The 21,911-nt window shown below is 37.0% G+C and overlaps 2 protein-coding genes across 3 annotated transcripts; one reads left to right on the top strand and one right to left on the bottom strand.

The window, feature by feature from the left end:
• Positions 1-965: 965 nt before the first annotated feature.
• LOC107746266 (cytidine and dCMP deaminase domain-containing protein 1-like) lies at positions 966-7,881 on the top strand. Of its 2 annotated transcripts, none has more exons than XM_016560396.1 (9): positions 966-1,148; positions 1,864-1,964; positions 2,314-2,491; positions 2,675-3,256; positions 4,298-4,347; positions 4,442-4,611; positions 4,799-4,988; positions 5,141-5,198; positions 5,696-7,881. In XM_016560396.1, exons 1-8 carry the CDS (start codon positions 1,028-1,030, stop codon positions 5,153-5,155), a joined length of 1,407 nt encoding a protein of 468 aa, XP_016415882.1. In that variant the 5' UTR covers positions 966-1,027; the 3' UTR covers positions 5,156-5,198; positions 5,696-7,881. The 2 variants fall into 2 exon arrangements, with proteins under 2 accessions (XP_016415882.1, XP_016415883.1); XM_016560397.1 differs by having other exon boundaries at positions 1,118-1,178.
• Positions 6,155-21,250, bottom strand: LOC107746296 (calcium-binding protein 39-like). The gene is made up of 10 exons (XM_016560439.1): positions 21,171-21,250; positions 20,725-21,086; positions 13,627-13,759; positions 11,556-11,720; positions 11,360-11,478; positions 10,926-11,094; positions 10,760-10,819; positions 10,611-10,676; positions 10,487-10,531; positions 6,155-8,083 (listed from the first exon to the last, which is right to left on the bottom strand). Exons 3-10 carry the CDS (start codon positions 13,726-13,728, stop codon positions 7,874-7,876), a joined length of 936 nt encoding a protein of 311 aa, XP_016415925.1. The 5' UTR covers positions 13,729-13,759; positions 20,725-21,086; positions 21,171-21,250; the 3' UTR covers positions 6,155-7,873.
• Between the last annotated feature and the right edge of the window lie 661 nt (positions 21,251-21,911).

Here is a 21,911-nt window from a genome sequence, read left to right as displayed (position 1 = left end):
CGCGGCGGCAACAGCGAGAATAAAAGTTAGCCTTCTTTCTTTGCTTGAACATTTGGGCGGCGTTATGCAAATATTTCCACATAGTGACGTAGATATGTGGGGGCGTGTTCGAACGAGCCGTTTTAGGTAGGTGTGGCTAACTCTTAACTTTTATAAAGAATATCTCTTTGGATTTGAGACTTTAGTCTTTGCAACTTTACAGATCTTCTTTATGCACCAAGAGCTTGTAACACTCTAAAGAGAAAGGAAAAAATGAAATCGCATCATATGACCCCTTTAATACAAGTCACGTGCGAGTAAACTGTTCTCTTATTGGTCAAAGTTCCACGGTTTATTTTCCGGGATTCCACTGAGCTGTCACGGCTGTCTTCCGTCAGAATGGAACGATAACAGCTTTGCGGGCTTATTTTTATTTTTATTTATTTTTGTAGCTGTCGTTATAATAATTTATCATTTTGAGCAGGAGTCCAGGATTGATTGGGAAAACATTTTTAAAATGCACCTACGCATTATAGCAATATTTCTATATATAGAGCAATAAGACGGCATTATAAAATAAAGTGCGCTTTGATTTTTGAATGGCAAAGACGTGCTCACCCACAGACACTCACAGGTTCATTTTGAGGTATTAGCAAAACAACAAAGCTGATGCGTTTCACGGAACTTACGTAATTACCCATCATAAATTGTGATATAGCCTGGTTCGTTGGTCCGTTGGATCGGATAGCTTTCTCACTACAACCGAACCGCTCCGGAGTTCGTTAATCGAGCCGAGACCACCTCGTTCAGGCGATCTCGGACCGATTGTTTTGGCGCGGATCCGAGCGCGATTGCCGTGTTCACATATGCCCAAACGAACCGAGCTAAGGGGGGAAACGTGCCAGGTTCCGAAACAACAGGCCAGGTGTGAAAGCACCCATGCCCCGCCCCCAGGTGACGTCTGCGGAAGAGCACAGCGTGAAGGCGGTGGGGCTGTTGTTGTTTGGGACTGTTTAGTCAATGATAGGTCAATGCTGATCGCGGTTGAATGGCAGCACCGGACAGTCGGCTGTCTCACCGGGATTTCGAGGGAAACAGATCTATTCCAAACGGCGGGGAAGTGCGCAATGCGAGGGATAGTGGAGTACAGACGGATGCCAAAGTACAAGGTTAGATTAGCTTGTCAGTGTCTGCTTATGGTAACCAGACCCCAGGACAGCTCAACTTTACAGTGTGTTGTTAAAGCCGCTTCTTCTTCAAAGCTGTTTCTCTTCTGCTTTTATGATGATTTTTGTCGTTAAATTATTTAATAGGAGGTTATTATGCATTTCATCATGTCAGCAACTTAATTTTAAGAGCAATCTGATTGCATTAAATCCATTCTAATTAGAATTCTGATAAGATTTTATGCTAACCATTTCCTTATAGAGACCAATTTTTTCTTTTTCTTTTATTTATATTTTATCATCTGCTTTTTGATGCAGTGATTGAAAACTACGTCAATAAAAAATACATTGATACTTATCCATCAAATCTTATTCTTAATCCGTCAGTCTTTTGCATAAATATATCATAACTACTACTAGCTGAAAAAATTATATTATAAAAACAGTAATCATTATAATACAGCAATAAAATAATCATAATGAATGTGTTATTATTATTATGTACTTATGTAAAAATGATTGAAACAAAAACAAAAAATTTAAACAAATGAAAAACGAATTAGCTCAATTTAAAATGTAACACATTGAACACCATGGTCTAATCGATTATTGGTACATCTCCATTGTTTGATTATCTCATAACATTACAAATTAGTAGCTTTTTGTTTTGTTTTTTTGTCACTAGTCTGTTCACAAAAATCCTATTTGATTGTTTCAGGTCATGGACCTCGACTGTCCAAAGCCAACCTCTTCACATTGTTGAGTCTATGGATGGAACTTTTCCCAAAGAAAGAACCACAGCAACGAGAGAATGACGCAGTAGGCATATTTTAATTTCCTCTAAAGCAATCGTGTGTGTTTTAAGGACAGAGCTTACATTAAAAGCCATTTAAAATGCAGATGAAGATATATTAAGAAAAATGTGTTACAAATGGTATCTACCCATGTAAAATGTCCTGATTTGTATTTATTCCTGTGGGGGAAAAAAAACACATTCTCAGTCTACAGCAGAATTATTATTGGAAAACGGTTTCCCACATGACAGAGTCCCTGTTGTGTGTATAATGACTCATGTGCTCTGAAGTATGAACTGGAAGGGCTGCTACATCCTATGACTCATTAGCTGTATGGATATATAAATAATGAGAGGTATTATATTTGGATCCAGGCTGGAGACAGTGGGCTTGTGGTGGTCCATGAGTGCAGGGTTCTGGGTCTGCATTGCTCCAGTGTGCAGTTACATGCAGGACAGGTGGCTGTGGTCAAACACGGACCCAGACTGAAGGGATGCGATCTCTACTTCTCCAGAAAACCCTGCTCCGCCTGCCTCAAGATGCTCATCAATGGTAAGATCACACCTGCACTATGTCAGGATCATACCTGTCTATAACTATACTTCAAATAAATAAAGTTGTGAATATAATATTAAATGTAAAATAACCATATATTTCATATGTTTGTAACATTTTATATTTGACTGCCTATCTTGCCCCTTGTTGTTACCCTCTCTCTCATCTCTCTTTGTTCAGCTGGTGTGAGTAGGATATCATACTGGCCCGGTGATGCTGAGATCAGTTTGTTGTCAGGTAGACACAATCATACAGACTCCAGTCACCAGGAAGCCATCTTAGATGCCACAGCTGGAGAGAGACTGAAGTCCAACAGCAGACCCCACATCTGTGTGCTCCTGCAGCCTCTGGACTGCACCATGCAGCAGTTCGTGGACGAAACTTCTCAAAACTGTGACTTCCTTGGGAAGATTGCTGCGGACAATCCAACTCTCGATGTTAAGGATATCTTTAGAAGGGAATGGTGGAACAACTTGGATGAATTCTTGGAGAAGTTCTTTATAAATGATGAGGAACAGCATAAGTATGTGCTGAACAAGATGGGACTGGAGAGCTTCTGTGCGGAACCAAATTTTAGCAACTTAAGGCAGCATATGAGGAATCTTGTTAGGATTCTGGCATCCGCCGCCGCAAGCGTTCCGGTTCTAGAAGAAGATTATGGGTTCTTCATGAGAGAGCCTTTAGGGACGGGTTCTCCAGCTTTACCTCAGGATGTGGTGCGACACTGTATCATACAGGCCCGATTACTGGCGTGTAGAACAGGTGAATTCTGTTCAATTAGATTTACTTATTATTCACTTGCTTGACTAATTGACATCAAAATGTTCAGCTGTTTTCAGAAATACACAAATCAAGAAACCAAAAGCAATGGCAGAAAGTGAAAACAGCATGAATCTAGTGTCGCTTAAAATGGTTGGCAGAAATCAGTAGTTAATTGGATGGAGGCAGATCTGAAAGTCCATGAAAATGGGATGGGATTTAAGCAGACTAAATGATTGGAGAAGCCCAACATACATACAATGTTGTTTCAATGGAAAGTTGAGACTTTTAGATTAAAAATCAACTTTGGCACTAAGGGCTCATAAAAAACAATGCATTGATAAATCGTTGACAGAAAGATTGATAAGATGCGTTTAGAAAACAGATAAAGTGAATTTTCATTTCATGCCAACTTCAAGCCATTTGTACGTTGAATTTGTGATGTAAATGTAAACTTTGAATTTTTTTTTAAATATGACGAGAATTTACAAAATAGCAACACAATTACCAACAGGTTGGAAATAAAGTGCTAAAGTTTGTCAATGCTCAGCGAGGAATTGATGGTTAGCTTACCAGAGGGTGACAGATAATTGTAGTATTTTTAACTCTTTCACGGTCAGCGGGTTTTTTTTTTTTTTTAATTGGTTGCCATCTTCACCAATTTCACAAAATTTCTGGGCCAGATGTTCAGTGCTCTTTCAGGAGATGCTTAATAGCGCCTCCTACCGTATAACAGTGAAAACTCTGAAAGCCGGAATAGCCTTCAATGGTGGGGAAGCGTCTCGTAAATGACGGCAAATTCTGTCAATGGTAGGGAAAGAGTTAACCATATTTTGAAATCTTAATAATACCATTATGAGTACTTTATCTAACAGTATGTAAAGTCACAAAGTGAGACAGCCCAACTAGTCCATTGCTAATGCTGTTGTTGTTTTCCTGCCAAAATGATATCATTTCCTGGAGGATGATGTAAGGGTGCAAAGTTAAATTGAGGTGCAGTTCAAATGTTTTCTTTTTTTGTGTGTGTGCGGTCTCTTTATGTAGAGGATCCTAAAATGGGAGTTGGTGCAGTTATTTGGGCTGAGGGAAAACAGGTGAGCCAAAAACATAAAACATGACTTTGAATTTATAAATGTATTTAAAGAAAACCTCTCTTATTTTCTCTTCTATGTTTTAAACTACCTCTAGTCGCAATGTGATGGCACAGGTCGGCTTTACCTAGTGGGCTGTGGGTACAACGCCTATCCAGTGGGCTCACAGTACGCAGAGTATCCTCAGATGGATCACAAGCAAGAGGAGAGACAGAACAGGAAGTACAGATACATCCTCCATGCGGAGCAGAACGTGCTCACATTTAGGTGAGACTCATGGGAAGGAGCAGAACTGTCAGAAGAACAGTTGGCAACAACAACAACTGTTCATCAGCTCACGCTGGAGATGTGCTATGTTTTATATGCACTGACTGTATTTGTGAAGAACTCTGAATATCAGGCCATTCGAATGTTCAAAGAAAAAAATTCATTCATGTTTCCCTCCAATCTGCAGGAGCACAGAGATAAAAGAAGAGGACAACACAATGATGTTTGTGACCAAATGCCCGTGTGATGAGTGTGTTCCTCTGATCGGCTGCGCTGGAATAAAGCAGATCTACACCACAGACCTGGACAGCAACAAAGTCAAACATGACATCTCCTACCTCAGGTTCGACAAACTCAACGGCGTCCAGAAATTCATTGTAAGTGCAGAGTGAATCATTATGATAAATTATGAACTTGGAAAAATACCACACCACTGTTGTATTGATGTACTTTCATTTTTTCTTATTTTACATTTATGATAAAAAAAGAAAACTATAATACATATAAATATATATTTCTTATTTTCCAGTGGCAGCAGAAATAATCTGCTAGACATATGTCAGAACAAGCTGCGCCGTCCACAGCAAGTAAGTGTTTTTGTGTCTCAATTAAAAAAAATTTTCAAAAAAAGAAACACCTACCATTATCAAAGTTTCTCAGTAACTGGATGGAAAAAGCAGCTATTTTTCTAAACCCATTATTTATTAGTACCAAAAATCTTTTTTTCTTTAGTGAAGTGTCTAATTAGTGTTGTAGTTCAGATTTGTGGGTATTTATTATATTTTTGTAAATCAAAATAAACATTTCAGGTTAAAATGTATAAGTGAAAGTATAAAATGCAAGGTCCTGTGTCTGCTCACCATGTTTTCTCCATTTTTCCTTCAGTAGCTCACTGAATATAATAATTGGATTTAAATGGTCTTGTGGTATGACAAAGGAAATTTTAAAAGTGTATTCAAATATTCAGAGTACTCCATTATATACTATATGTTCAAACATTCAGTCCGAGTTTCTTAAAAGCTGCATGAATAATTAGATGGTATATAGCATGTGACACCCGCTACATTTATTATTATTTTTGCAGATGGCTACATGAAACGAAAAGAGGAGGAAACTCATTTTCAGTGCAATAAGAGACTGAGATCATAGAAGACGTTTCGAAAGCTGCTCTCCTGCCACAGCAACAGATGATGTTCAAATGCTATTTAACCTGCCATACTCATGCAGCATCTTACCATTACAATACAGCATAAAAGAGGGAAGATGTTTCATTAGTTTACCGGGACAGCCTGTTAAAAGTTTAATTATATGCATTTTAGAAACGGGATTTGGGTTGAAAACTTGGGTTTTAAAACTGCACAAGTTTATTGCACACAATACGTTTTTAAATGTTTCAAATTGAAGGGATAAGCAGAACTGTCCATTATGTGTTCACACAATATATTACTATTTAAATTTGTTCTTAATTTACGGTGTAAAATATATACAGTACCCAATGTCCTTTTTTCTTTGGGGAAAAAAAAAAGGGAGTCAACGATGTTGCTAATGCTTCAGTTGGTCTTTATTGAAATGGTACTATTAGCATTTCAGATGGAAACTGCACCTGTATGTGTAGTAGGAAAAATTGAAATTCAAATTTTGAACACGTTTTGGCATCTTCAATGTAACTGCAGACAAATATATTGAATAAATTTGGCTTCATGCGAATAATTTGAAAATAGTTGCTTTAGAGTACAAATGAATTTGTTTCACACTGTGAGTGATGGATCTTAACCACCAAAGCATATTTCATCCCATAAACCTAAAGACACTCGTAATGAAACAATCAATGAACTATAGAGGAAAAAAGAATGAAATTTAATGAATTTTCTTCAACAGCATAACTCAGATATAGTGAGTTCAAGAGGTTCATTGCTTAATCAAGCTAAATATGCTCAATGAGAACATATTCAAAACAATAAAAAGAAATTAAGCTCCCCCTTCCAAAATTTCTTCTCAAATAAAAAAATGAGCAAAATAGTAAATTAACAACTCAAGAACAAAAGGCACCTGTTTGTACATTTGTGTCCTCATTTCATCTTGTTTTCCAGCTATGCAACAATCTACTTCTGTCAAAATCATCAAAGACGGATGAATCATGGGTTATAGCACGAAATACATACTACAGTAAAAGGTATACTATAGTATAGAAATGAATATTATACTACAGCTGCACTACAGTATAAAAAGTACTTTAGTATGATGTACTAAAGTTAAGAAATACTATAGCACTAGGGTTACTATAGTATAGAGCATACAATAGTAATACCACAGCACTATAGCTATACCTCACTGATCTACAGGAAATCTACGAGTTGGAATATACACCGGTTCACTTTGTGCCAAAGTAGATTTTTCAAGATTCTTCTAAAACGGCAACCACCTTAAGAGTAAAATCAGCGCTTGTCTTTTTTTAAACGTAGGTAAACATCAAATAAAAATATATAAAACAAAATAATGATGCTTTCTGGACAAGAGAAACGGCCTGGCAGCAACTCAGAATGTACATGAAGACCCACAGATGCTCTTTCTGTTTCAGCTCAGATAAACAATAATTAAAATACTGATAAATGAATTCATCCTTCTAAATAATTCTTATAAAACACGAACAGAATAAAGAGAACAGGGAGGAAATCATCAGGTTTGTAGTGTTCGGGCGAAAGAAATAAAAGCGGATGCTGATGCCAGAGAAAAGCCATGAAAAGGAATGCAAGAACGAAGATTAGTGCAGTTACAAGTCATCAAGAGAAAATCAACAGCTCATAATTAATCTTTTGGGAATTTCACCTCTTTTCCAGCAATATCCAAATAACACAATCTCTTCTAGCATAGCGAAACTGCCGTGTTGTGGCGCTGTTGGTGCCATGGAGAACGTAGTGTGTCCATGCTCGCGAAAAACACCCGGAAACGGAAAATGAAAGTTTACCTGTACTTCCTCATCTGCACGGTGTCTTGATGTTCTTAGATGGTTCTTCCCATAACTCAAACTGGCTGATTCCTACTTTTAAAACATCCTATCATGGCACAAGAGATTGCAATAAAACATGAAAGAAGGAAAAAGAAAAGCAAATAAGAACAGAGAACATCAATGATCCGGAACTTTCTTTTGTAAGCCTCAGAACTAAGAAAAGACATTTTTCAAGATTTTAAATAGAATTATTATTGTTAATATATTTTTTGTGTTTTTTTTGTTTTTTTTCCTTAATACTGCAACAGCTAGAGTTTAGGAGGCTGGCTTCTTTAGGTCTCGTATTTGTTTGACGAGGTACGTCTTTTCGTCGTTAAACTGCTCGTCGTCTGTGCGATCCTTCTGAAAGTTGCTAAGGAAGTCGATGAGTTTCGTTTGGTTCTTCAATAGAATGTCTACGATGGGCTGTGTTTTATTTGGATTGGCCACAAACACCTGAAGAAATGCACAGAAAAAAAAATTAAGATTAAGATTAAGAAAAAAAAATGATTAAAAATTAAGATAAATTTCAATAAATTTGTTAAATTCATAAAAATGTTGATTTTTTTGCTTATTTCAATTTGTTCCTCACACAAATCTATCATATTGCCTTGGAACATAATGCATGTTTCATATAAACCACAATTTTGATCATTTTATGGTGTTTTCCCCCCTTTTGGAGTTGACAGTGTGACATTTTTCATGCAAGGTGAAGAAGTGGGGGAAAAAAATTGGTATAGGAGATCATGATCCGCACTCACGAAAACAGTCTTCTTTTTTCGTTTGATTTTACATTCATCGTTGATGGGAAAAAACACAAACGTTTCGGCTCAAAGCCTTCCTCAGTGTGTAAAGCAATTCAATCCCTCCACCCACTTTTCAAATCACTAATTATATTGACGTCATCATTCATTAGCCAATGTTCAATTACTAAAACCATTAAATCATTTCCATTTAAATACTAGACAATTTTCATGTATATACACACAACACAGATCATCACCTCCACTAGTACACCACACAATATCTCCGTGATTAAAACAAAAATGATCTAGGATCTTATATTTATCACTATTATACAATCTTGTAATTTAAGTAAACAGCCATTAGTATCTACTCCACCAATTGACTTTAAAATGTATAACAATGGAAAATTCAATGAATCAAAATATCAGAAATACATCGTCATAAACAATCATTGTTTTTCACACTGTAGATACTCAAGATTTACTGTACAAAATATTATTGATGAATTCGACCAATTATAGTTCATTAAAGGAAGACAGAAAGATCTAATTCCTCGTTCATGCCATTTGGGGTCAGTGATTTAAGTTTATGAATCTAAAAATGCTTCTCGTTTCAATAGTTCTTTATTTATATTACCTCCTCTACGCGACCCAAAAACTTCCTCTCTTCCTATACATTCCAATTGCTTGATGTCGTGTCCAAATTCATTTGAAATGTCTCGCTACTGAAGAGGTTGTCTTGTCGTCGTATACTAGATTATTGGATGATTATTTGACCAACTTTGTGGATAGCCTTTAGAATGAAATAGTTGAAATAGCAATTTTACCTGTTCATCAAATTCATGTGTAGTACTACAATTACATTTTAATCTATGCAATTGGCTAATCGGTAAACTACGTTTTAAAGGAGCTGGATGATAACTGTCAATAGATATTATAATATTGTTTTTATCTGTTGGTTTTCGAAATACTGTTGTTTGTAAATGACTCCTTGATCTTTGTAACTTTCACGTCCAAAAAATGTATCGAATCACGACTTTCTTCCATTGTAAATTTAAAGGTGGGGTAAGCAATTTCTGGTAGCCAATGTTGACATTTGAATTCACCAAAACAAACACGCCCCTACCCCAAAAGGGTCTCGCCCCTATTTTGATAGCTTCGCCCCACACATACGTACGCATCCCAGGCAACGATTAGTTCTAAAAGCATAACCAATGTTACACCATGTCTACACCGGACGCGAGTGGCGCGGCGCGACAAAATACTATAGAACTCATTATAATCAGTGATGCTGTCTACACCATAGATATAGCCTATATACATACGCATCTTTGGTCTACACTGGATGCGGCGCGGCACGACACGACAAATCCCTGACAGAAAACTGCTGCTGCGTTCCATTCATGATGTATTGACACAAATTTCAAATGATTTTCAACGGTCGTTTTTGTCGCGTCCAGTGTACTAGACAGACTTTAGCGGTTGCAGCACAGACACGGTGTTACTCACCTATCGAGAAGAAACAAAGCAACCTCGGCGTCCGATTGCAGGCCTTCCGCTCCTTGAGTTCTCTCTAGTGCTGGAAAGCTGATCCGATATTTACACGGGTCCTACTTCTTGCCTTAAGCCTTCTTTTGTTTTTCGTTTTCCTCTTGTTTTTTATCCGCCATCTCTATCTTTCTGTCGCTCGGCTCGGCTAATGTCCGTCCTGTGCACTGAACGCTCTCTCCTCCACATCATGAGTAGACACGCCCCTTACTGCTGATTGGTTACAAGTTTGTTTTGCTAGTCGGCCCGAATCAGTTTTTGAAAAATCGGATTTAACATTTTTTGAAGTAATAAATGGCACAAATAAATCTAATTCCTTTCAGAACCTTTTTTGTTGAATAGTCAGTTAATCGTTAATTAAGGCTGACAAAGCTTCTCTTTGCACTCTTGTTAAATGTTTTAGCTTATACAATTTATTACGAGGTTCTTGTAATAATTTTCCCACATCGTTTTCTACAAGCCTACAAAAAGTATTCCCTGAATGAGCAATATCACTCGAGTACGAGAGCGATACCAGCTCTATATCAGCATGGCTGTGATTAGGCCAGAGGCACGAGTGCCGGTAAAACAACATGCGTGTAATTAAACAAGAAACCATGACTGTAAAGTTGTGTCTGTCCAGGAGCAGTTCACCCAGCAGCTGTCACATAACACACAAACACGTGATGTTAATGACAGGACAGGCTAGAGAAGACAAAAATCAATGTCACAACACACACCTTCAACGACTGTCTCTTGGTCACGTAGTTCTCAGAGTGAAGCAGTTTCTCATAGTTATCAAAAACCTGGAAGATCAAGGACAGCCATGTAAAATGTTAGTTTTCCTAGATTCTATGATAAAAATTAACCAAAAAAATGAATATATTACCGCGTCATAGTTCTGTTCTAAAAATTCCGCCACCAGAACCTTGTGTCTTGTGAGCAGATCCTGTAAAAAAACAAAACAAAAAAAAAAAGTGCAATGAGTACCATTTAACAAATCATTTATGTAACAATTAATAATGTGTTAAATAAAAAATAAATATAGCACTTACCTTGAAGGTGGCAAACGCGTCAGAGGCAATGTCAAATGTGGACATCTCCACGTAGCTGAAGAAATCTTTAAAGTGTTCAGAGTGGAGGACGATTTTGGCGAGAGGTTCATGCCGGATGCACTCACGCAGCATAATCCCACAATTCAATGCCACCTGAGGAGTCTCATACCTGCCACAGCACCACAGCAGAAATGTCAAGTTCACATTAACATGAAGCCATGTTCAGGGAAACAGAACTTCATGATTTTGGATCTATTCCACGTTTGGTCTTCTGATCTTGATTTTAGAGCTAAACTTGCTAAAATGAATAGATGGTTTCTGATGGACTGATGGAATGGAAATAGCGCCGTGGACATTTCAAAGCTTTTCCAAGCCAGCAGTTTCAAAGTAACATGCTTACGTGCTACATTTCAAAAATACCCATCATCTCTCACCCTTTGAGTAAGATGAAAAGAACTTCCTGATGAGAGCAGAAATATTCCACCGTTGGGCTGCGGGTCCCGATCTGCCTGCGCAGGATGTTGTTGAAGATCTGACAAACGTCCTTTTTACCCTGTGAACACACATAGACAATGCTATTATACCAATTATTACAATCATAAATAAAAAGAGAACAAGCAGTATCCTCACCTCAAAATCGATGACCTGTAGGTTTTCCACCAGTGAGATGAGCAGGCCGCTGTTGTAGAGCTCTTGGGCCAGTTGGGCCACCGTTTCTGTGTGTGGCTCCTTGTCGTTAGTGCCGTACAGGATCTCCTTCATCGCCACCAGACATTTCGACGCCTCCTCTGAAGCCTGACAAACACACAAAAATCACTTTAATCACTACAAAACATGGTGATAACTCAATACATTTCCACACGTGTGTGTTCAGAGCATATGCCATCAATGCTGCATATTGCTCTGAACAGCTAAAAGGATTCTGGGTAATTTCACACGTAAGCTCATTATACAAAGAACATCATTAGCTATTTATCAGCTGCTGAAACAGCTCGGTTTGAAAGTGTGGAGGTATCGTGGAGCATTGGATTTCCCTCCAGCTGGAAGAGTCCTAGGCCCCCAGAGGTTCCCAGCACTTCAAACGCTTGACTTTAACACTGGGCTGCTGAAAAGAGCCTTAGCGGGCAGATGAAAATGAGCAAGAGGTCGGGCAGTGGAGCGATATTCCCACCTCTCCGACATCTTTGTACTCACAGCACAAACATGAGCACTTCCAGGAATCCGAACTCTTGCTCATTTGGGTCTATTAAGGATGTGCTGAAAATGGGGTTCATATTCAGCAAATTGAGCCACTTATTGACATTGAGAAAAATTTAAGTTAGCTTAAAAAAAAATTTACCTTAACTACACCTACTTCTACCAGGGTTATAGTTAACTAAAACCATTAAAAATTATTTACTTGAAATAAAATAAACATTAACTAAATATAAAATACAAAACTGAAAAAAATACACAAAAACTTACAATTATCTCACTATGTGACAATGCAACATTTCACATTTTCATTTAGTTTAACTTGAAGTACTAAAATAACTAAACCTAAGTAAAATTAATAAATAGAAACTACAGACAAACTACAACAGAGACAAAAACAATAAAATTACAACAAAATTAAATTAAAGTGAAAACAGAAAATAAAAAAATACAAATCTAATTCAAAATATGAAACTATATATTAGCAAGTAGTATATCAATGACACTAAAATAACTGACACCAACAAACAACTGCCATTCAACAAGAAAAATACCTATAACTGAAAGCTCTTTGCAAGAAAAAAAAATGTCAAGAGTGATAATTTATCTGAAAGTCATCTAAAGAGGAGTTCTGATTAAATAAAATTTTCTCAGATGCTAATCTCAATTTCAGACTGCATGTCTCCGTTAGTCTGGTGTGCACTGCTCACAAAACTGCCCATGGTCATTCACAGACATTTCCCTGCACTGGTTTAAAACACTTATTTGCCTTTGGCCTGGCCTACGTCTCTGAAAAAGCAAATGAAAAATGCAAAAACACACTGGAAAAATCAGCAGTGGAAAGGAGGCCGATTTAGAGGACAATGCTGATATTGTGGTTAAAAAGAGCTATAACGTGTCTCAGGGTAAAGCTGTAGAGAGACCTAGGAAACTTGAGCACCATCACTCAATAGTCGAATTCATTATGCAATCATCTGAGGGTTTTTGTAACAACTGGGATTAATACCAGAATGAAATGGAATAAAATCCTGGGATGAAAGTGGAAAAACAAGGGAGAAACAAAATCTGACCGGTGGACCAAGGTAAACACGGCCAAATTCACTAAACTTTTGTGCCACATTTGCACAATGTGTTTCAGTGTAAAAACACCCGTAATTCATCTTAAGCAAGCGCTAAATGCACTGGAACGGCCCTGTGCTAAACTCTTGTCATTTTTTTCTGTGTAAACACGCCTCATTTGTGGCAAATTAAGCTTATTAACGTGATGGAGAGATGCTGTACAGTCCTGTAAAGTACGCCAGATTTCAGCAATCTGCTGCATCCTTTAAAAAGCTAGCAATCAGAACCTGCCTGCAAGATGGGCAATAACTCCTCACCAATAGTGCTCAGCACACATTTTTTTGCTGTGTTTTCACTGTTACCTAATATAATTCCTATAATGAAACGGGTGTTATCTGCAGGTGTAATTCACTCATAATACCCACAGGGACTGCTCTCAAACTCATACCTTCTCTGTCTTCTTATCCTGCTTGACCAGGATTGAGAGGTTGTCCTTTAGGGTCTTCACAATTTCTGTGGGGTTCTTGTGAGATTTACCAAATAGTGGCATGGTTGCGGCTGTAGACTTCTTGCTTTAGAACCTGGAGTAAATAAATTAAAAAAAGAAACAAGAAAAGAGAAGGACACAGGTCAATGGTTTTGACTGCCCTCTTCAATTCTGACAGCAAAATGCTGAGACAAAAGACAAAATCTTCTATTTTAAAGTAGGCAATTGCCTGAAATATTTAACTGGGAAATATTCTATGGATCAAACACAGCACAAATACATACTTGACTGAATATACGTTTCTCGTGATCTTCAAAACCTTTTGAAATAAAGTGTTTAATTAAATGCTTGAAATTAGACAAATACAAACAGTGCCTACTGCCTACTTATGAATTTCTTTTAAAAACCAAAATGATGTCAAACTTTTGCCGACTATTATTCAATTAATATTTTTCTAAAAATGTGTTCTAGTCACGAAGAACAAGTAATTTTGTCCTAAGCAACAGCAGAAATGTACCATTAAAACTAGTGTTATTTTAGTATTACTTATATAAGCCTATTATTATAATAATATATGGAATATTTAAATTTTTTCAGCTTTCATTTTAAATTTAGAAGTTTTAGTAATTGTTCTTTAAATATTTCTATTAAAGTCTGTTCCATTATATTATATAGCTTTAATTTATTTCAGTTTTAGTTGTAGTAAGTATAGTAATTTAGCTTAAAATGATTTCACTTTCGTTAACCGTCAAGCCATCAGTTGTAATTTTTATTTAGGCGGTTAGTTTTTCCATCTAAAATTTATATTTTAATTTACGCTTTATTTCAAATAATGAAAACAATCTGTAATAGTTTCAGGTTTACTTAACAATAACACTAATTACATATTACCAATATTAATTAATAACAGTAATGATCTGAAATTCAACCTCAAGTGGCTTTAATTATGTAATTTCAAGATTTTTATTTTTTCTTCCACTAGAAACAACTCATTCATTTGTTCCAGCCTCAAAATAACATTAAATGAAATTATTATTCTCAGTTTGATTTAATGAAATCTGTTCATAGCAGAAACAAAGCCATTTTGACAGGGTTGACACCAGAATGAAATGTCAGAGGAATATTCAGTTTTTCCAAGAGAGCCTAGTGAAACTTGTGACTGGTAATCCTGTGATATAAGAACCTAAGCTCTCTCTCTCTGTGTGTGTGTGTGTGTGTGTGTGTGTGTGTGAGAGAGAGAGTGAGTGAGTGAGTGAGTGAGTGAGTGAGTGTGTGTGTGTGAGAGAGTGAGAGAGAGAGAGAGAGAGAGAGAGAGAGAGAGTCCTAAAATCCACTGTTCCTGCTGGAAATGTCCTGTTCCTCCACCTGTCAGCAGCTGCTCTTTGATCAGATTCCCTTCATACTGGTGCTGCGTCTAACATATTTAACAATATAACCACCTTACAAATGAATGATTACATAAAGCATAGCCTATCTAGTTTGATAGCACCTTCTGTAAAGAGTGCTTTTGAGAAACTACTCTAAAATGTTTTGAATTTACTGATCATACTAGTCTTGGTCCACTCCGCAATCTAGGTGTGTTTAAAGACTTACAATAATTCACTATGCAAACACTGCCAGCAATAAAATCAAGACCTGTCCCACCTCAGTCATAACTGCAACAAATGCCACCCTCACCTCACCCTCGTTTACCATCACTATATCACCTTAACCATCAAAAGGCCCATTGCTGAGGAATGTCACATGACCACATTTATTTAGCAGTGAGTGAACAGGTCTTCTATTTGCTGTGTGAATTTCATATAGTCCTCGACAAAGAAAAAAAGAAGCTCCACCTTTGTTTACTATCTGTAAATACCACCTTCTCCATGGAAGCACTCACTCTGTAACACACAGACTACATAATTCATACAACAGAGAAACCCTTGTGAGAGACAGATGGTGATGAGAAACCAGTGAGAATTACTCCAAAAAAAAACAAAAACAATTATTCATCTATTTGTCAAGACAATTACTATACAACACAAAGGCAGTGATATTACTGGTAATTAAAACAATATTTTTGCACTGGAATAGGGTAGAAAACGGCCAAATTTATGAAAGAGTATAATAAATGTGGCAGAAGGACTAACAGGGTTGCAAATTTAGTCAAAAGTAAGCTGTCAGTCAATTTGTGATTGACAAAAATAGGGTTGTGCTTTTTGATAAACTTATATAACTTCAATAAATTAAATAAAAATATTTGTTGACAGTTGAATGATTGAACTTTAACACTAAAGGCTGATTTATACTTCTGCGTTGGACCTACGCCGTAGCCTTTACGCCGTAGGCTATGCGTCAGTTTTCATTTATACTTCTGCGTTGTTGTCCGCGTCAACGTGCAGTACACATGCAAACCGCTAGTCTGCAGTGTCCACGGGCATGTTGCTGGTGTAACCCGCAGTACCACGGCAAAAGCCGAAGAAGCGGCGGCTCGTCGGAGAAGCATTGTAGCCGTGACGGCTGCAAATAAATATCAAATCATTATTTAGATTTTTGGAGAGGTGCACGTCAGGCTACGGCGTATGGGTGTGCATCTATGCGTAAGCTACGGCGTAAGTTTGACGCAGAAGTATAAATCAGCCTTAAGGTCAATGCATAATATATATACTACTAATATATATATATATATATATATAATTAATATAATTTAATATATTATTTATTTTATACACATTTAAATATATAATTTAAATGTTATTTTATTAAATATTATTTATTTATTAAATTATTAATTTTATTTATTTATTGCCAAACAACATAGTTGTTCTGGAATTTCTTGGTGAGCTCAAACACAACTAAGACACTTAAGACAAAAAAAAAACAAGCAAACACATTCGTACATACATACATAAATTATTATTATATAAATAATGAAATACAGATGCATAAATGCCAGAGTTTAAAACATGGACCATCCTATAATAGATACGGTTCAAAAAGCGTGCAGACTTAGAATTGATTAATTTATGCAATACCAAGTTAGTAAAATAAAAAAAAGTAGGGACACAGCTAAACATATTTTGGTCATTTAAATTTTATATATATATTGTGACGAGTGGGGCGGGGCTGAGAGCTGTGGGAACGGAGCGAGGCTGTTGAGTGAATGACAATGAGCGACACCTGCGCCACTCACCGGTCTCGAGTCCCACGGAGGAGCTCCGGAAGGATAAAAGGAGGAGTGACGACAGTGCAAGACGAGAGAGGACCAGGCCTGGACTTTATGTTGTTTTGTTTCTGTCTGTGCGCCTATTTTTTACCTAAGTTTCTTGTGCTCATCAAGGCTGTATTTATTTGATCAAAATACAGAAAAAACCCTGTTATTTTGTGAAATATTATTGCAATTTAAAATAACAGTTTCTATTTTAATATACTTTAAAATATAATTTATTCCTGTGATGCGAAGCTGAATTTTCAGCATCATTACTCCAGTCTTCAGTGTCACATGATCCTTCAGAAATCACTCTAATATGCTGATTTATTATCAATGTTGGAAACCGTTGTACTGATTCATGTTTTTTGGAACCTGTGATACTTTTTTCAGGATTCTTTTATGAATATAAAATTTAAAAAAGCATTTATTCAAAATGGAAATCTTGTTACAATATACACTACCATTCAAAAGTTTGGAGTCAGTACATTTTTTTCTTTCTTTTTTTGAAATGAATACTTTTATTCAGCAAGGATGTGTTAAATGGATAAAAAGTGATAGTAAAGACTCATATTGTTAGAATTTTTTTAAATTTTAAATAAATGCTGTTCTTTTTAACTTTTTATTCATAAAAGAATGCAGAAAAAAAGTATCAGTTTCCAAAAAAAAAAAATCTGTTATATATATATATGTGTGTATGTATGCATGTATGAAGCAGCGCAGCTGTTTCCAGCACTGATAATAAATCAGCATATTAAAATGATTTCTGAAGGATCATGTGACACTTAAGACTGGAGTTATGATGCTGAAAATTTTTGATCACACACATGTTAAATGGATAAAAAGTGATAGTAAAGACTCATATTGTTAGAATTTTTTTAAATTTTAAATAAATGCTGTTCTTTTTAACTTTTTATTCATAAAAGAATGCAGAAAAAAAGTATCAGTTTCCAAAAAAAAAAAATCTGTTATATATATATATGTGTGTATGTATGCATGTATGAAGCAGCGCAGCTGTTTCCAGCACTGATAATAAATCAGCATATTAAAATGATTTCTGAAGGATCATGTGACACTTAAGACTGGAGTTATGATGCTGAAAATTCAGCTTTGATCACAGAAATCAATTAAATTTTAAAGTATATTAAAACAGAAAACCAATATTAGAAATTGAAATAATCTCACAATATTATTTTTTTCTGTAGTTTTGATCAAATAAATACAGCCTTGATGAGCACAAGAGACTCCATTAAAAAACATAAAAAATCTTACTGATCCCAAACGTTTGAACGGCAGTGTACACACACAGCTCAAAAAAAAAACTTTGAAAACATATCAGATCTCAATGGGGAAAAATATCATGCTGGATATCTATACTGATATGGATTGGGTAATGTGTTAGGAACGAAAGGATGCCACATCGTCTGATGGAAATGAAAATTATCAACCTACAGAGGGCTAAATTCAAAGACACCCTAAAAATCAAAGTGAAAAAAATGATGCAGCAGGCTAGTCCCTTTTGCTGAAATTTCGTTGCAGCAACTCAAAACAACATCGGGGCATGCTCATAATGAGAAGACGGATGATGTCCTGGGGTATTTCCTCCCAGATCTGGACCAGGGCAACACTGAGCTCCTGGACAGTCTGAGGTGCAACCTGGCGGCGTCGGATGGACCGAAACATAATGTCCCAGAGGTGTTCTATTGGATTTAGGTCAGGCGAGCATGGGGGCCATTCAACGGTATCAATTCCTTCATCCTCCAGGAACTGCCTGCATACTCTCGCCACATGAGGCTGGGGATTGTTGTGCACCAGGACGAACCCAGGACCCAATACACCAGCGTAGAGTCTGACAATGGGTCCAAGGATTTCATCCTGATACCTAATGGCAGTCAGGGTGCCATTGTCTAGCCTGTAAAGGTCTGTGCGTCCCTCCATGGATATGCCTCTCCAGACCATCACTGACCCACCACCAAACCGGTTATGCTGTTCTCCACGGCTTCTCCAGACCCTTTCACGTCTGTCACATGTGCTCAGGGTGAACCTGCTCTCATCTGTAGAGCACAGGGCGCCAGTGGCGGACCTGCCAATTCTGGTGTTTAATGGCAAATGCCAATCCAGCTCCACGGTGCCGGGCAGTGAGCACAAGGCCCACTAGAGGACGTCGCCTCATGAAGTCGGTTTCTGATCGTTTGGTCAGAGACATTCACACCAGTGGCCTGCTGGAGTTCATTTTGTAGGGCTCTGGCAGTGCTCATCCTGTTCCTCCTTGCACAAAGGAGCAGATACCGGTCCTGCTGATGGGTTAAGGACCTTCTACGGCCCTGTCCAGCTCTCCTAGAGTAACTCCCTGTCTCCTGGAATCTACTCCATGCTCGAGACTGTTCTGAGAGAGACAGCAAACCTTCTGGCAACTCTCATTGTTGCCCATCTAGTGCACCTGTTGTTAATTTCATTAACACCAAAGCAGCTGAAACTGACCAGATCAATATCCCAGGAGTTTAACTGACTTGATGCTATACTCTGATTAAAATGTGTTCCTTTAATTTTTTTGAGAAGTATATTATATTATATTATATTATATATGTGTGTGTGTGTGTGTGTGTGTTTGTGTGTGTGACCCTGTACCACAAAACCACAAAGTCATAAGGGTCAATTTTTTTTAAATGTATACATCATCTGAAAGCTATATATTCATCTGAAATTCTGAAAAATTAAAAGCTGATATAAAGCTGAAAGCTGAATAAATAAGATTTCCATTGATGTATGGTATGTTAGGATAGGATAATATTTGGGCGAGATACAACTATTTGAAAATCTGCAATCTGAGGGTGCAAAAAAAATCTAAATATTGAGGAAAATCGCCTTCAAATCTGTCTAAATGAAGTCCTTAATGCATATTACTAATCAAAAATTAAGTTGATATATTTATGGTAGGAAATTTACAAAATATCTTCATGGAATATGATCTTTACTTAATATCCTAATGATTTTTGGCATAAAAGAAAAATCGACCTGTGCAATGTATTTTTGGCAATTGCTACAAATATACATGTGCTACTGAAGACTGGTTTTGTGGTCCAGTGTCACACACACACACACATATATATATATATACATATATATATATATATATATATAAAATCTAAAACAGCTTAATTAAAGGTAATAAAATTAATTTACAATTAATTTAATATCTCTTAATAAACATGTAATCAGCAAATTATGTCATTAATTTTGACACTGTTGTAATAGTTTTCCCAAACAAAAAATTTTTTTTTACAAATTATTTGTGGAAAGAGCTTTACAGACTCCACATTATTCCATTACAAAAAATAAAGTTAAATGTATGCCATTTATAACGTCAGTCGTCAGATTTGTGTGACAGAAGTTCTAAAAGCTGCCTATCAAGCCTATAGGGAACCATCTGACAGAGTTTAGTGTAGAATCGTGCTGAAATGCATGTTGAATAGAGTGAACAGGCCCTCTGGTGCATGATCCGCGTGTGTTTGTATAGAACTGAGTGAACGGGCCTTGCAGTGGTGTGATCTGTTTCAGGCCTGTTCACGCAATTCAACACAAACAGCAGCAGCAGAATTACAGCGCGACAGCGCGCGAGCCGCTCACAATGTAACACGCGAACATAACGACGCAGAACGGAACAAAGAAACAGTTCAGACGCTCGCGGCTCAAACACTCAGCCTGTCCGCCCTGTTACCAAAAACAAGCCCGACATGCGGAAAACTGGGCGTACGTTTAGCTTACTCTCGTGCGACACCAAAATAAAAGACACGCAGCTCAATGTTGAGGAATCTGGGTTTTGAAATCCACCAAACGTTTCTGTAAGGTGTGAAATGTTGAATACTTACAGTGCTGCTATGTAATTGTGTCTTCCGCGGCTGCTGTGGCTCTGTGTGTGTTAGCGAGCAGCAGACTCTGTGTGTGTGTGTGTGCGCGCGCGCTGGGCTGAACGTCAGCGGAATGTGTTCATAAGCGAATTAAACACTGACTGACTCAAACGCGTATATCTGAAAAAGACATGATGGGTTTGTAGCACAAACTCGCTGTCGGGTGTCTTTCCGCGGTTGAAGGATGATCTGGGATCGGTCCCGTGTCCGTCGGTGGCGGGTTGGTCTGTGCTGCGCGAGCTGATCTCAGGTCAGATGCAGACTGGCGCTTCCTCCCTCACTGAGGCGAGGCGTCGTGTTACCCGGATGTGGATGTGTTCAGACTGTATTATGAAGAGATACAGGCTAAAATAAGTGCATGACTCATGATTTTGAATCACGACGTTTTAAACTGTCGCGTCACATACCTGCCTGAACTATTGAACAACACTGTCACAGCCAAAGTGCGCAGTGTGTCGCGGAAGCGCTGAGACTCTGAGTCACCGACAAACTGCGAACGATCAGTGGCTGTTGCACGAACTCTGTGCAATCTGTACAGGTTAAATTGGGAAAAATATATACTACTTTGTTTTTTACTATACAGTACGGATTTCTTGGAGTACAATATAAATATATAGCCTATGCTCAAAGTTTCAGTTCGTCTTGTATAAATTTCTGTCATTTTTTAAATCATATTTCCTTATTGCAATGTTTGTTGGCTAAAACAATGTTTGATATAATTTTTTTTCTTCGACTGTTTTACTAAATTTAGCTATAAGGCTGTTATACTGTATCTCTGTTGTGTCACCACTACCATTAGGATATATTTTACTTAATATTTAAGTTTGAATGAAATTCTACCATAAAAGTTTCCCCATTTATCTTTCATTATCACAGTTAATAAAAATCTGATAAAATAGTAAATTAAGGAAAATGGTTTTGTAGTGCTGGCAAACGATTAATCGCGATTAATCGCATCCCAAATAGTTTTTGTTTACATAATATGTGTGTGTACTGTGTATAATTATTATGCATATATAAATACACACATATACAGTATATATATTGAAAATATTTCCATGTATATATATATATATATATTTAATATATGAACATAACATTTTTCTATAGGCTATATATATATATGCATGCATGTGTGTGTATTTATA

The sequence above is a fragment of the Sinocyclocheilus rhinocerous genome, unplaced genomic scaffold, assembly GCF_001515625.1.
Source record: "Sinocyclocheilus rhinocerous isolate Xijiao unplaced genomic scaffold, SAMN03320098_v1.1 scaffold798, whole genome shotgun sequence".
Lineage (NCBI taxonomy): Eukaryota > Metazoa > Chordata > Actinopteri > Cypriniformes > Cyprinidae > Sinocyclocheilus > Sinocyclocheilus rhinocerous.
Note: the sequence above shows the minus strand (reverse complement) of the source record. Positions and strands in the feature narration are given on the sequence as shown.